The 15,482-nt window shown below is 42.7% G+C and overlaps 1 protein-coding gene across 1 annotated transcript in view; it reads left to right on the top strand.

The window, feature by feature from the left end:
- Positions 1–15,482, top strand: part of LOC109296441 (potassium voltage-gated channel subfamily KQT member 1-like) — a 186,046-nt gene that overhangs the window by 6,489 nt on the left and 164,075 nt on the right. The window contains exon 3 of the mRNA XM_019515851.1: positions 11,900–11,978. Coding sequence (XP_019371396.1) covers positions 11,900–11,978 — 79 coding nt within the window. The remainder of the gene's footprint in view (positions 1–11,899; positions 11,979–15,482) is intronic.

Genomic DNA, 15,482 nt, shown 5'->3' with positions numbered 1-15,482 from the left:
GTATTGATGCCAAAAGGCTTACATTTGTGTTTTTGTATTTTAACCAGTAGTTCTGGTTGTACTAGAAATGGGTAGTTTGGAGGTCCCATTAGTGCCTGAGGGTCACGTGACTGCCTTGAGCCCTGCCAGGGGTCAGGATCAAGGTGTAGACAGGGTCTTGGGAGTCCAGTACTGCCCAGGAAGGGTAGAGATAGCTCAGAGGAGGTTTGAGCTTGGAGTCAGAGGACTTAGAGCCCAAGATTGGTGCAGATAGCTCAACTCAACGAGGGGCAGAGTTTAGGGCCAGGTGGCCTGGAGCCTGAGTGGGGCAGAGATAAAGGTTCTGGAGGGCAAGATAAGTGTTGAAGCCTGGAAGCCAGCTCCAGGTAAGTGGGCCTTGGCTAAGGGACCACCTAGAGTAGAGTAGCAGAAAGGGGGAAGGCTGAAGCCTCAACATAGGAATAAAGGTCTGAGGTGGCCTGGTGGCTTTAGGGGACAAGTGTCCTAACTGAGTGATGATATATCAACATCTGTGAGGCATGGGTGTGGTGTAAGGGATGGTTGGAACCATGAATTAAGCCCTTAAAGCCAGGAAGATCGGGAGAGTTGAACACCTGAGGAAGAAGGAGCACCTTAGGCTCATCAGTATCTGAGGGCAGCCTCCCTTTCATGAAGTTTCCATCAAGATGAGAAAACAAGGAAAGACCTTGAGAGACAGGGAAGAGAGAGAGCCTGGCAAGGATGTGGTGCCCTATAGGGGGCATCACAACGGTCCTCAGTCACCTAACCTTTTACATTCATCATCTTCCCCTAACCCTAATTTCTCAGGCAAGGTCTTAATATATACTAGGAAGCAGACAGTGTGGATAGGAGGACATAATGGGGCAGCTGAACAGAGTTGAGGAGGGAGCAGAGGGTTAGTTTTGAGTGTATTATGTAGGAGGGAGGAGGAGGTGAAAAAAGTAACTATGCATGTGTTTTGTGTTTTGCTTGTTATACCCTTTCCTTTCCTTTGCTCCCAACCCCATTTAGTTTATAAACACTTTTTGAAGGGCATACATCTTCATATAAATTTGCATACCACCTACAGTAAGAGAAATAACACCAGGGCTAAGTACAAATAGGCAAAAGCCAGAGGCTGAATTGATTCAGTCTTTGCAGGCTAGTCTAAGCTGCAAAGATTGAACCAATAAGCAAATGAACAGACATTTGCTTTAGATTCAGGAAATGTAGCCACATATCTGCAGTGGCTCAAGCCAGAAGCTGGGCAAGGGGGAGGGGTGCACTACAGCATGGCTTTCTGGCACATAGTCAGCCTGGGATGTGTGTTGGCTTCCTCTTCCTGTTGTCCCTGAGGGCAGCTCTGTACTTGGGGGAAGGGAAGTCTAACCCGCCTCCCTGGCTCCAGACCCCGATCGAGGTTTGCCTGGGGGGCCTGTAAGCCAGCCTTCACTGCTCCAGCTAGGAAGCAGAAGGGTGGGGCCAGCCCTGCTCTCTAGAGCAGATGGCACAGCCTAGCCCAGCACAGGGCTGTGAGATGGTGGGGGGACTCTGGTTCAACTTGAACCAGGAAGACGTCTGGGACAGAAGTTTCATAAACTGGCTTGACCTAAATCAGTTAAGTCTGATACTACATGCAACCAGGTCTATCTTAAACCAGTTTCAACCATTTTGAAACTGGTTTATGTGCACTGAACTTCTATTCTGTTACATGCTTAAACCAGTTTCCAATCACTTAAATTGGTTTATGTGTAACTTCTGTCCCTAGCCCAGATGTAGCATGCTCAGTAGGGGTGTGTGAAATTGGCCCTATTTGAATCAGATTTGGCCCAAATAGGGGACAGTAATTTGATTCATTGATTCAGATCACTGTCCCCGATCTTGATTTGGCTGAATCCAAATCTGAAGATTCAATGTTGATTTGGAGAATCAGCAATTTGGACACAGGCACAGCTTTTAAATATTTTTTCTACATACCTCAAGGTATCAGGCATGGTTCATGAATGCTGTGATGCTGGGGCAGATGGAGCATCCCAGAAGACCATGGGAGGAGCCCCTGTGTGTTCAGCGGTCAACTTGGAACTTCTGGGTCTGGTGGGGAGCACGCAAGGGCCCCCCTGCATCCCCCCAGCTCAGTGATTTGTCTGTGGGGGGACCCCAGGTGCCCTCCCAGACCCAGGAAGTAGCAGTTGCCAAGCCAGGGGGGAGAGTGTGGGGTGGGGGGTGGGGTCCCCACGCTCTCTCCGGCGGACCCAGAAGCGCACCAGAAGTGCTTCTGGTCCACTTCTTCTGGGTTTGCTGCCGAGTGCACTGGAGATCCACCCCCCTCCCCCCACGCTCCTGTGGGGTGCTCCATCCATTCCAGCATCACAGTGTTCATGAGCTGCCTGCTATCTAGAGGTATGTGGAAAAAACATTTAAAGCTGTGTCCATATCCGAATCACTGAATCTTTCTGAATATCTCCGAATCGATTTTGGAGAGTTCCAGTTTTGATTTGGAGAGACAAATCTCCACCAAATTGAACCGGGGACCGAAGATTCACATAGCCCTAATGCTTGTGTCCCCTCATTTTACATGAGAGAACTGGAAACTTATATTTTCAGTTCATTGGGGTTTGTCTTCCAGCTTTGGATAAGGCTGGAGAGGGAAACTGTGAGCTGAACTTCTACAGTGTTCTGTGGGATCTTTCACTACCTGTATGAATCCTGAAGTAGAATTTCAGCAATACAAGTGCTCTTAAATGTGTCTTTAAGTATAATGAACAGTATGGAGAGATGGCATACTGTTCTTGAATCTCATGTGAAAGTTTGAATGCATACAAAAACAAACAAATGAAGTGTATTAAAATGTTTGTCAAGTGGTAGGTTACCGGTACAAGCTCTTGCTGCTACATTTACATGCAGTGACCAGACAATTTCAAGTTGTTTTCTGTTCTTTGTTGGGAGGAAACCAAGATCTTTCACAGTCCTTTTTTTTTTTTAATTTAAACCAGAGAAAGAGACTTACTTACCCCTTGATAATAAACAGTGGTGAGGGCTCTAGTCTAAGACATGGGAAATCTTGCTTTATCTGTGCATGACTACTGGAATTTCATTGACCACATCAGTAATTCAGCCAACTTCCTTTATTAAATTCGAAGGCCAGTAACAGTTATACTGTTATATTAAGTGAACGTTCTAGAATATTATTTCCAATAACTATGTACATTAGATAATAAGTTTAGGATACTTATTAATGACTGTACCCACACAGTAATTACAAGCAAACTTGCAACTAGGGTAGCATGGGAGATTCTAGCTATGCTAGTTGGCTCCAGCAGATTAGTCCATTTAGCAAAGAACCCCTCTCTCATGCTCTCTTCTATATTCCCTGTTTTTCTCATCGCATCTCCTTTTACTGAGTTCCAGAAATGGATAAGACCTGTCTTGAAACTTCCACAACTTTACTAGGTGTTCCCAAAACACAAAACTGTCTACGTTCCCTTTTTCTTTAGTTCCTAATCACTTGGTCCCATGTGTTTGCACCTTAATCTTCTTGCTCTTGTTTACATACTTTTGTCCTAAGTTAATGTTTCTGTAGTCTCGGCACCTTCCACCCTGAAAACTTTATCATTTCTTTTTGCTTAAACCATGAATTTCTGAAGATCTGATCCATGCTTATATATAATAATATAGTCCACCACACTGCCACCTACTGCATAATAAATGTTTTCAGCATACAACATGATTCCTGCAAATATTGAAATGAGGGATTTTGAACCAGATTGTGGATAAGTACTTTGCTTACGAGAGACTTACCCACAGAATACTTATTGGCTATTCATTCACAAGTGGATATCTCTGTCCCTCTTCTTGGAACTGTTCCATTTTATATAAGTAATTACATTTAAACTGGAGCAGACATTTGACCCATAACCTTCCACATCCCGGGTGAGTGCCCTAACAATTGAATCTTCCACTGGTTTAACTGGAAATTCCGCTTTGGACCTGGGAAATCTTTCCATTTGAAACCAATTAGACATATTTCCACAAAGAAGTATAGATTTTGATTAATCTATATTTTCCAATGAAAAAATGGCTTGTAAAAAATATATTTGCAGTTGGATCTTTAATGGAGCTAATCATATATAGGGAATGTGTCTGTTTTTGAATATTTGTTCCAGTAAGACTGTGTTCTGAAGCAATTATAAAAGGAGGTAATTGACTAGAAATGGTCAAAATTTTTCTGTTGGATCTTTTTTTGACAGAAAATGGCCTTTTGACACAACCAAATTTTTAATGAGAAATTACATTTTCAATAACCATCCTTGAAAATTTAATGTGACAACTTTACACATTGGTAAAAACATACTTCATATTTTGTTTTAATATTCATTAGGGAAAATAAAATACATTATTCATCTAACTCTGATTCACCTAGTTTGGAGCACTTCTTGAGTTAGAAGGTGAAGCAATATAAATGTATTGCAAAAGAGTAAGTCTTTCAAACTGTTTTCAAATTTCTGCGTTCGGTATTCTGACACTGCATATTTGTAGTAGTCAGTGTTTATATAGCCACTTGAAGGATACACGTACCTTAAATGCTGAGTATTGGCTAATTATGTGTACAGGGCTGCAACATTTTTAATGTAATTCAGAATGATTAAGAGTAAATGAGGATGAGATGAGAGAAGGGATCATGACCACATAAGAGGTACAAATACTGCTTATTTTGATGGAACAGGGAATCAGCAGCATAATGCCTTTGGAAGCCTGGTTGTTTTTACCTTAACATTGAAGAAAGCAGACCATGTCAGAACCATGGTCATTAATGTAGGCTTGATAGAAGGCAACTAGACAGGAGTAGATAAAAATAAAGAACAACTTGGGTTAACCACTGGGAAAGTGAGAAAGGAGTATAAAAATCAAACTATTATGATTCAGTAAGTCTACACTAATACCATATTTAAATGACTGTGGGCGCATTTTCACATGCTATTAGTCCACAGCAATTAAGTCCAGTGCACATTGGGCTGCAGTTTATTGGTCCTAGCAGTACTGCATTTACACACATTCCCAGGACCACAGTATGCTGAGCTGGGTCAGAACAGTCCTGGGTTGTAGGGAGCCCAGGGGGTCAACTTGCCAGTCCAGGGCTGCTTCAACACAGCTCAACTTGCTGTAGAGGGGCTAGCTGGGGCATGAGGGTTTTCTAGTGTTGGGCTAGCTGGCAGGCACTGAAGCACTCTTGTGCCCCAGCCAGCCACATCAACATTTACATGTGTGCTACTGTGGAGTAAAAAGACAATGCAGCAGGATAATATGTGTATTTACAAGTCCTATCCTGCTGTGGAGTTAACTAGTTTCCTGCAGCTTTATAGAGCCACATGTGTAGATGCGAGATTTTTCTATGGAGCTAATTAGTCTACTCGGCAGTAAACATTTCATGTAGACATTAGGCTGTGCAAAACAGCACCATTTCATTTTGACTACTTTTTTGCCATTTCAAAGGGACAGTGGGAGCAGTTCCACCAGGCCCATGGACCTGAGGCTGGTAGTTGGAGGCAGGGGAGAGCCACTGGCCAGGGCTGCAGTCCAAGTGGCTTTGCCACAGGCTCTTCTTCCACCTCCTGCCACTGGGCTGAGCTCCACGGGGCTAGTGGAGCTGCTTGGAGTAGAGCCCAGTGACTGGAGGCTCCACAGCCCCATGGAGCTTGAAGATTGTCACAGTCATGGCATCCCTAAGGTCATCTGGGATTTCCTCATCATTCCAGATCCTTAAGATGAAGGCACAGAGCCATGATGTAAGCCCCTCTCTCCCCCTGCTTGAAGATCTTGGCAGGGGTTTCATCTGTTCCAGATGCCTTGCCATTCTTCATCTGCTTGATGGTTTTCCTTACCTTATCAAGGGTTGGAAGGATTCCAAGACCATCTCTGACTGAGTATTGTGGGATGGAATTGGGAGCACTCCCATCAAAAACAGTTTTTATTGAGAAGGTCTTCAAAATGCTCCCTCCCATTAATGTTCATTGCTCCCCTTTCCTTGATCAGCTTTCTGTCATCCTTAGGTCTCAAGGGGGTTGGTCCCTGAGTGCTTGGACTGTAGATGGCTTTACTGGCACTAAACAGGCCATGCATATCATGGATGTCAGTGAGAAGTTGACTCTCCTTTGTCTTGTCTTCCCACCATCTGTTCTTCATAGCATAGGTCCTCCTTTAGACCTCTGTCTTGGATTTTTGGTGATTCAATTTATTTTGCTTGCAGATGGCATCATTCTGCCATCCATCCATTTGGGTCAAGAGGAGGATGCCATTGAAGTTAACTTTTCCCAGTCCTTCCTTACTGATATTTCTGTTGCAGAGGTTCAAGTCCCTTCTGACTCTGGCATTGAAATTTACTGAGCAGAATAAATTCATCTTCCCTCCAGAATGTCAGAAAGGACTTGGAAAAGGTTGGCATAGAATTCCTCCTTGGTTTCATCAATGGTATCAAGAGTCAGGGCATACACACTGATGACAGTGGCATATTGGCTCCCTGCCAATTTGAGATAAAATCATGAAGCACTCATTAATTCTGATAGGGAGCTCATTAAATTGGTATATGAGTTCATTCTTAATGACAAGGTCAGATTCATGAAATTGGTGTTCTCCTTCCTGTTTACCCTTCCAGACGAGGGTATATGTCCTTTGAGCTGCCTGTCTCTCACTTGCCAGGTCTTGCTCAGTGCAACATGTCAATGTTGTGTCACCTAAATTTGAGCCACAATTACATTGTGGCACTCTAGGCATTCATCATCAGGACTGTGCAGCATTGTGTCCTGATGTTCTAGGTCCCAAAATGGATTGTGTATCTTTGTTGATTTCGACTGATGTAAAGGTGATCCCACTGGATGCAGTTATACAGTTAGGGGAAAAGGTAGGCAGACTATATTTAAGGCACCTTTTCTAGCTCCCATCCCATGTAGGGTGAGCAGAGTGGATTCTAAAGAGGGTTGCTCAATTGCAGTTACAGCTGCCGAATCGCACTCCTGCCTCCAAGTGCTAGACATCCTGGGTGTAACTGCTGCCTTCATGCCAGTTCATGACTAGAAACTTCCAGGCCTGACCATCCTTCTCCCATCATCACCAGCTGGTTGCCAAAGGGCTTGAAAAAATGGGCTAAAGCAATTTTCATGGAAGATGTTTGTGCATGATTTCTTTTATCATGGAGAAGCTACTACACATCAGCTTCCAAGTGGTTCCTCACAGTACAGGACCTTGGATCCAATGGCAAGTAGGCCAAGACAATTGAAAATCTTGTTCCACTGCAGCCTTTGTCCACCTACACAGCCACTGAGATTCTAACATATTCTTCCACATGCTCTGCCATTGAGGACTTGTAGGCCCATGGTTGGGACCTGGACAGGCTTATTATAGTGGTAACCTGTACTCACCATGTTACAGCACTGTCGAAAGGATATACAGTAAAAGCTTTGTTATCCGGCACCCACGGGGTATGGAGGGTGCCGGATAACAAAATATGCCAGATAACTGATCGGCCCAAACGGGCATCTTTGGACCATAGATGTCCTGCTGCATCTGGGATGTTGCTGCCCCTCCTGCCATGTTGCTGCCCTTCTCGCCACATTGCCACCCCTCCTGTGGGCCCTGAGGGATAGGGAGGGGGGACCCGTGCAGCCTGCTATTTCTTGGGCCATGGGGGCTTGGCAGCACAGGCTGCTTTCCCCCAGGCTTTGGAGGCTCTGCAAAACCGGAAGTGCCACAGTGTGGGCACTTCCAGTTTCACTTTTCCCTTACAAGCCCTTACAAGTTGGCATGCTGGTTAACACAGCTTTTGCTGTATGTGGCTTTTCAGGGAGGAAAGCATTACCATCTACTGTCCTCACCACATCCTGGTGATGCTGCCACTGATTGGTCCATGGCTGCTTATTCATCACTTATTTCTTAAGTGGCCCTCCCTGAAGGTCATTCCACTATCAGCCACCTGTGGACATGCTGGGTAGGAGCACAGCTCTGCTGCCTGACTAGACGAGCACCACACAGAAACACTGGCACAAGTGGCAGGGAAACCAGTTTCCCGTGATAACATCGCCGGGGCCATTACCAAGAGGCAATCTCCTGCCTCATTTACAATATTCCAATTATTGCAACAAATGCAACAACAGTTCCACAGACAATAGCATCCTTTGCTATACAACTGTAGTTCATATTTAGACCAGGTCTATCCTGTGTAATGCATGCAGAAGGGGTTATGTAGGGAAAAAAGTGGTACAATCAGATAATTAAAATGGCAGCAGCAGTCTTTGTTCTGGCATTTCTCAACTTTTGAGTGGTTGACATTTTGGGTTAATGTCTGGACACCTACATGAGTCATCAAAAGTGTTGGAACCATTAGATCCACCATCTAAGATCTGTATCTTGAACTTGTGTGGTAACTGGTAGCAGGGGTACATGGTAATTTTCTGTGTGTACCAACTTTAGAGGGATGGGTTGCCAGCAGTTTTCCTGCAGGTTCCACAGTAGACATGACAGTAGAAGATTAATGCTTAACCTACCACCTATAGGCCAGATCCAAACCCTGCAGTGACTAGCTCCAACCACAGCACCTGGGATTAGTAGCAAGTGATTAGGCCTGGTGCAGCTCCTTCCTTGCACCGTGCCACTGATCCCCATCACAGCCCTCCCTGTTTTCTCCCATACTGAAGGCACTGCATATTCTCTCCAACCCTTTATCCATCCATTTCCCCTCAGTAGGCACTGTTTATCAGAGAGGTAAGTTATTTTCCTCTCTCCCTCCCATCTCTGACATAAGCAGCCATCTCTCTCCCCTGATAGAGGAGGGAGTGTAGGCCTATGGTGCAGCCAAATTGCAAGCATCCAGCTTGCTTCTCTAAGAGGTTGATCATTATCACAGTAGAGGAACAAGGACACTGGAACCTTGAGCTCCACTGTAAACTTGGAGGTAGGTGGAAGAAGGAGGGGTGTATTCTAACCATTCTTCTCAGGCTTGTCCCCATGTCTCTCCTGCCTTCATTTCAGTCCTTTTTTTGTGTACCCTGTCTCTCCTCCCAGTCACCTGTATTCTGTAGCTTATGGGAGCAGGGGGAGGGGGAATTTCCCAGAAATATTTGGACTGGGGCTAAATACCCAAATGGAAAATTTAAGCCCAAATAATTAAAAGGTCAGCTATAAGCACCTGAAAACTCATTTTACAATAGAAAATATCAGAGACCCTTAACAGCTGGCATGCTCAACTTTGCCTGCTTTATATATTCTCTTTTCTACCACTATATATAGACAAATGCTTTGCATCTTTCTGCATGCACATAAGGATGTGGTGGCCTATAAATGATTTAGCAGCACACACACACATGCTACATGTGTGGAGTTGAAATCAGTAACCCTATACTAAAAAATTACAGAGTATGCTATTGACCTATTTACCATATTTTTCCACATACAACACACTTCAGCATAGTATAGATTCTCTGGAGTTTTGAAAGGCAAAACAAAGGAAAAAAGATAGTTCCTTGTAGAAAGTAGCTGAGTAGCAGCAGCTAGGGAACCAGGCCTGTTCACTCTTGTGCTCTCCTTGAATTCCTGCAGACTTTAGTTTTGGTTTTAGCCAGTAAGCAGCAAGACCTGCTCTTGCCATACTTCTTGCATATAATGAATATTCCAATTTCCAGCAGCTGATTTTTGAGAAAGGTGAAGTGTGCATGTTGCACGCATGAAAATTCAATACCACATAACTCTGAAAGCCCTGCTCACCGGTTCATACCACCACACAGTTTCAAACAGCTCTCACTTTATCTTTAAAAAAAAATCTACCTTCCAGAGAACGAGTGAGCAAGTGATATAGGAGCAGGGAACTAATTAACAGACTTGTTATGGCCTCTTCCTGTAGCTCCACATTCTTTCCTATCTTCAAGCTCCAGTACATTGATGATGCTGTAGTGCATACTCACTTGAAAGCAGATCTTCAGGTGATTTTCACCATCTTCTGAGATGTACAAGAAAATGGGACTGATGCTTAATTTTCAGAAGACAAAGGTCCTCCATCAACTCACTCATAATGAGCAGTCTCCAGCTCTAGTAATTCAGATTCACAGTGAGACTCTGGAGAATGTTGAGTGTTTCTCTGAAAGAAAGCCATCTTTGGCAGAAGGCTGACATCAGTGAAGAAATCCACCATTGCCTCAAATGTGCAAGTGCAGGCTTCACACACCTGAGGAAATGGGTGTTCAAAGATCACAACATTGGATCTGAAACCAAGTTCATGGTTTATCAAGTAGTTGTGATCCCTACCTTACTTTATGCAGCTGAGATGTAAACAATGTATAGGAGATGCCTCAAGCTGCTAGAAAAGTACCATCAGTGCTGCCTGTGGAAGATCCTTTGAAGCCAGTGGGAAGACAGACACACCAATATCAGCATCCTCTCACAAGTAAACACCATGAGCATTGAGGCAATGATCATATGATGTAAACTTAGTTGGGCCATCCACGTCATCCAGATGTCCAACTCCTGAAGCAAATTTCATTCTCCCAGCAGAGTTGAGGCATACGCTTAAGAGGAGGGCAGAGAAAACACTTCCAGGATGTCATCAAGGCCACCTCAAAAAAATGTAACATTGATATCAACTCATAGGAGACAGTTGCTCAGGACCACTTCAAATGGAGGAAGAGTCTGCTGCAAGGATTTCAGTACTTTGAAACCTTATGATGACAACAGAAGATGGAAAGGCAGGAGCAGCAGAAGCAGGCATGCTTCTGAATCAAGAATCCAGAGCCATCAACCCCAACCAGAAACATGTGCCCAAATTGTAGTAGAACCTGTTGATCCTGGATTGGCCTTGTCAGCCATCTTCAGACCCACAGACAGGGCATTCATGGATGATAATCATCCTCAACGGCAAGGGATTGCTGCTGCTGCTGAATCTAGTCACGTAAGCCAAATTTTTCAGAAACAATTGTGAATCCTGTGTTCCTTATTTTGTGTGCCCAGCATGAGAACCTGGGATCTGATATGCTGAGTGCTCCCATCTGCAGCTGAAGGTAGCAGGAGCAGCTCATTGAACATATAAAATGCTAAATAAAGCTAAGTAGTATGAAAAATCAGGTCCTAGTTATTTTAAATTGGGTACCCAAAATTTATAACTTTTTTTTTTGTTTAATTTGTCTGCCTAATCTCTTTCTTTATAATATTAGCCTTCATCTCACGAGGTTTTGTGAAAATAAATGGTTTTATGAAGCACTCGGTTACTGTAGTGATGTGTGTCTTAGGAAAAAAACTCATTATCATTAGAAAATTCTGTACTTAAGCAGCCTTGGAATACTGTGCAATAAATAAGGTCAATAGGCAAAGCACTGAATGAGGAGAAAATAGAATATTGTATGGCTGCCTACTAAGTGAATGCCTTACATTTTGTGCTTTCAATGGGGCAGGCGTCCTATGGTGGTGGTGCGGGGAGAATTTATGGTTTTATAATTATAGGGCTATATCATAATTCACATTCTTGTTCCTTCTTAATTCATTCTTATTGTGCATTTCTTAATTTATGAGTAGTTGACTTCACAACTTTTAATGTTCTTTTCACATAGTTTGTGTGCAAGTATTTGTGTGAGATGCATTATATACGCCTTGTAGTGCTAATATAAGCCAACCCTACTTTTTATCTTTAGGTCCCTTGAGTCAAATTACCAAGGTATTGGTTTTTTTCTGAAGTGTACATCATGGTGAATTTGTATGCGATTTACCAAACATGTTTAACTTCTCTTAGAACAAGCATAGTTTTGCAGATATGAAACTACTAGTTTAATTTTGATGAAAGAGCATATTAACATAAGTTCTTTTGGATGTTTTGTTTGCTTGTTTTTGTCCTAAAATCAATGACCATTTAAATGTATAAATCTAATATTTTAATATGTATCTTTAACAGATCTTATTGTTGTGATAGCCTCAATAATTGTTCTGAGTGTAGGCTCAAATGGGCAGGTGTTCGCCACATCTGCAATAAGGTATGTTCTTCTAGTGATGGTTGCACTAAACAATTACCAAAGCATGCATTAACGTTTTCATTGCAAATGGGATTTATCAGCCCTTAAGCTGATAAATGAAGACCTCAATACACCATTATGCCTCAATCACAGGTTAGGAACTAGAGAGTGGTGTGAATGAGCTAGCCAAGAGGAAACAACTAAAGAAATATTATGGCCCATACAAAAGATCAAACATCTCTCTTCCTGAGATAAGAGTATTATAGGACATTGCTTTATTTAAGAAGTAATCCAAATAGCACTTAACTCACTTTGTACTTTTTAAAATATATGTAATTGCTGTACTTCAAGTGCAGTTGTAGATTTACTTGGCACAAGTAACACATACTGTACGTGAACCAGAAACATGTTCATTTTTTGTAGTGTTTGTTCAGCTTGCTCAAAGTACTGAAAGCTTGTTCTGGAGGGTAAACTGAGTAAATACTGGAAAGGAATGATAAAGAGTAGAAAGGAATACATTTGCTTGCTACTCATTGTGCCCACACTTGCAAATGGTGCTGCATTTTCTGTAATGTACTAAGAGCCCTCATGAATACTCTGGTCTCTGGGACTTGAGAGAGCTTAGGATCAGGCCCATAACTCTTCTTTGGACATTGTCTACTCTATTTGCAAAATGTCCACTACCTTTGCATATAAGCTTTGACAAAATAATAAAGACAGAGGCCTTGCAGACAAGTATGCCTTCTGTGAGGAAAAAAGGTGCGATTTTTGTGGCCCACCAAAAATAACTGGCAAGTCTGGGATCAGTGAGGGATATGCTCGAACCACAATACTCTCAGCCATTCACCAAAGGTCCTCAATCCTTTGGGAAGATAGAGCATTGTCAAATTCATCACAATAGACTTTTTTTTACTATCAACATTGGTTATCCCTTCTAAGAAAACCTGCATCTTTTCTAAAAGTCTGCATAATTTTGACATCTCAAAACACTTCCCTTCCCTCCAAATCCAAACCAAGATACATTTTAATAATAAACTATAGATTGAGTGAGTGTAATGTTCCAGTTAGCTCTTGGATACCTTGTTGATAACCATCTAAAATATTTACCATAGAAAAAAACAAGGGCTGTCATAATGTTGTCTTAGTGTCCCTTGTTAAAGCCAAATTAGAACATTCAAAAATTGTTTTCAACTCCTTATTCCCTTTGTTCTCCAGGCAACCTCCCTTCTGGGGAGCTACATGGACCCTTTGACATTGGAATATATCATCAGCATGCTTCTGTTTTAGTCCTTATTGTAAATACTGTTTTTGCTAGTATTTCCTAAAGTTACATGGTTGCAGTTAAAGTTCTGAAGTATAATACAGCTGCATAGAATCAGTAATGCAGTAAAGACAAACAAATGCTGACATTCAGCTTCATAGTCTCATAGGACAGAACTTACCAGTTTACTAGATCAAGAAAGATAAGGATCTGTTAAATTTGACTTGGATTGGGGAAAGCTCAGAACAAGTAAATGCCAAGAGAAGAAAAAGGTTTCATAGGTGGTTCTTCTAAACATACTAGTCTTTGGGTATGTGCAAATGCTACACTTGGATTGACCTAACCCTAGTTATATCAGTCTACATGGCAATCTGTACAGATATTCAGGGAGTTAGATTGTGGAAAAATTGGCTGGTCTGATCTAACTAAGCTCAACTGGGGAGGTGAACTAAATTAGATAGGAAATGGGATAGCCCAATCTATCAAATGTCTACATACATTTGGAGCATAGCTCTGACTGTGAAAGCCCAGCTCCTTTCCCTAGTCCCAGGGCTGCACTCTTCCTACCCCACCCACCCTGGCTGGGCTATTTTTTAGCCCCTTGACCCTGCCCACCCTCTCCCACTTGCAGACCTGCTATCCCCACCACCACCTTAATCCTGCCCTCCTCTTCTCTCTCCCCACTTGGATCAGGTTTCCAGCATGGCTCCTGGCACCAACAGATGTGTGCATAAGCAATGCCTGATCTACAGACATGCATTTTAAAGAAATCAGTGTAATCATAGATTGGGTATGGTGAACACCTGCATGAAACCTTTGAGTTTTGATAGGATTATGGACATCACTGCAGAAAAACCTACTGAGGTTCCTGTGAATTAGTGTCACAAGAAAGCATAAGCATAATGCAATAAGAAAAAAGAAGGCAAGTTTTAACTGAATTATACAACACTTCAGACCTATTAGATTGGGAGTTTTGAGAAACCACTAGAAAATACATTATTAGGGGGTAATTTATAGGGGTGTGTGAAGTGGACCCTATTCAACTTGGATTCGGCTTGAATCGGGGACAGTGATTCAATTAATTGATTTGAATCGTTGTCCCTGATTTCGATTTTGAAGATTTGATGTTGATTTGGAGAATCAGCAATTCAGACACAGACTCGGCTTTAAATGTTTTTTTTTCTACATATCTAGAGGTACCAGTGCAGCTTGTGTTCGCTGTGATGCATCTCACAGGAATGTGGGGGGCCCTCCACATGCTTGGCAGCAAATCCAGAAGTGGACCGGAAGTACTTCTGGTTCACTTCCAGGTCTGCTGGGGAGTGCACTGGGGCCCCCTTGCATGCTCTCCTGGCTTGGTGATCAGCCATGGGGGGACCCCAGCTGCCCTCCCAGGCCCGAAAGCCACCAGTTGCCGAGCCAGGGGGCGTGGGAGGGGCCCCCATGCACCCTCCGGCGGAACCAGAAGTGGACCGGAAGTGCTTCCGGTCCACTTCTGGGTCTGCTGCCAAGCGTGCTAGGGAGCTCCCTGCAGTCCTGTGGGACACTCCATGTGCTCCAGCATCGCAGTATTCATGAGCCGTGCTGATACCTAGGGAGATGTAGAAAAAACATTTAAAGCTGTGTCTATGTCCAAATCTCCAGATCTCTCCGAATCTATTCAGAGGGTTCTGATTTGATTTGGAGAGATTAAAGGGTCCTCTGACTTGATTCAGAAATTCAGCCACCAAATTTGGCTGAATCTAATCGGGGACTGAAGCTTCACGCAGCCCTAGTAACTTATACCAGTAGATGGATAAGCTAGATGAGTTAATAATGATCCTTTTCCTTCTCTTGACTGCTTTTAAAGGATAGGACTGGTGTCAATAAAGTTGAGTGAAAAATTGAAAAGGATATGATAAAAAATAGCTATAGAGGAAAAAAATCATTTGCATTAATCATAGAATCATAAAATTAGGGTTGAAAGCGACCCCCTGCTCAAAGTGGGATCATTCCAGCCAGAATGAATGAATAATTTATGAATAATTGACATTATTCATAAATTACTTCAGCAAATTGTTCTTCTGCAGGCCTCTCACAAATTTACAAATATTCTCAATTCAAAAGTACATGCTCTGTCTATATACATAAGTCACATAATAATATCTGCATGGTTTATATAGATAGCCAATATAGGATAAGTGAGAATCGTGACTTTTTATAATAGTTGAACGTTCAGGTTTTTGGTTTCAAAGATAAGGGATTTAAAGTTTTGCTTTCTTCCA

Source organism: Gavialis gangeticus, unplaced genomic scaffold (assembly GCF_001723915.1).
Source record: "Gavialis gangeticus isolate Ggan-Ray unplaced genomic scaffold, GavGan_comp1, whole genome shotgun sequence".
In the NCBI taxonomy this organism is placed as follows: Eukaryota; Metazoa; Chordata; order Crocodylia; family Gavialidae; genus Gavialis; species Gavialis gangeticus.
The sequence above is the reverse complement of the archived record's forward strand: the minus strand, read 5'-3'. Positions and strand labels throughout refer to the sequence as shown.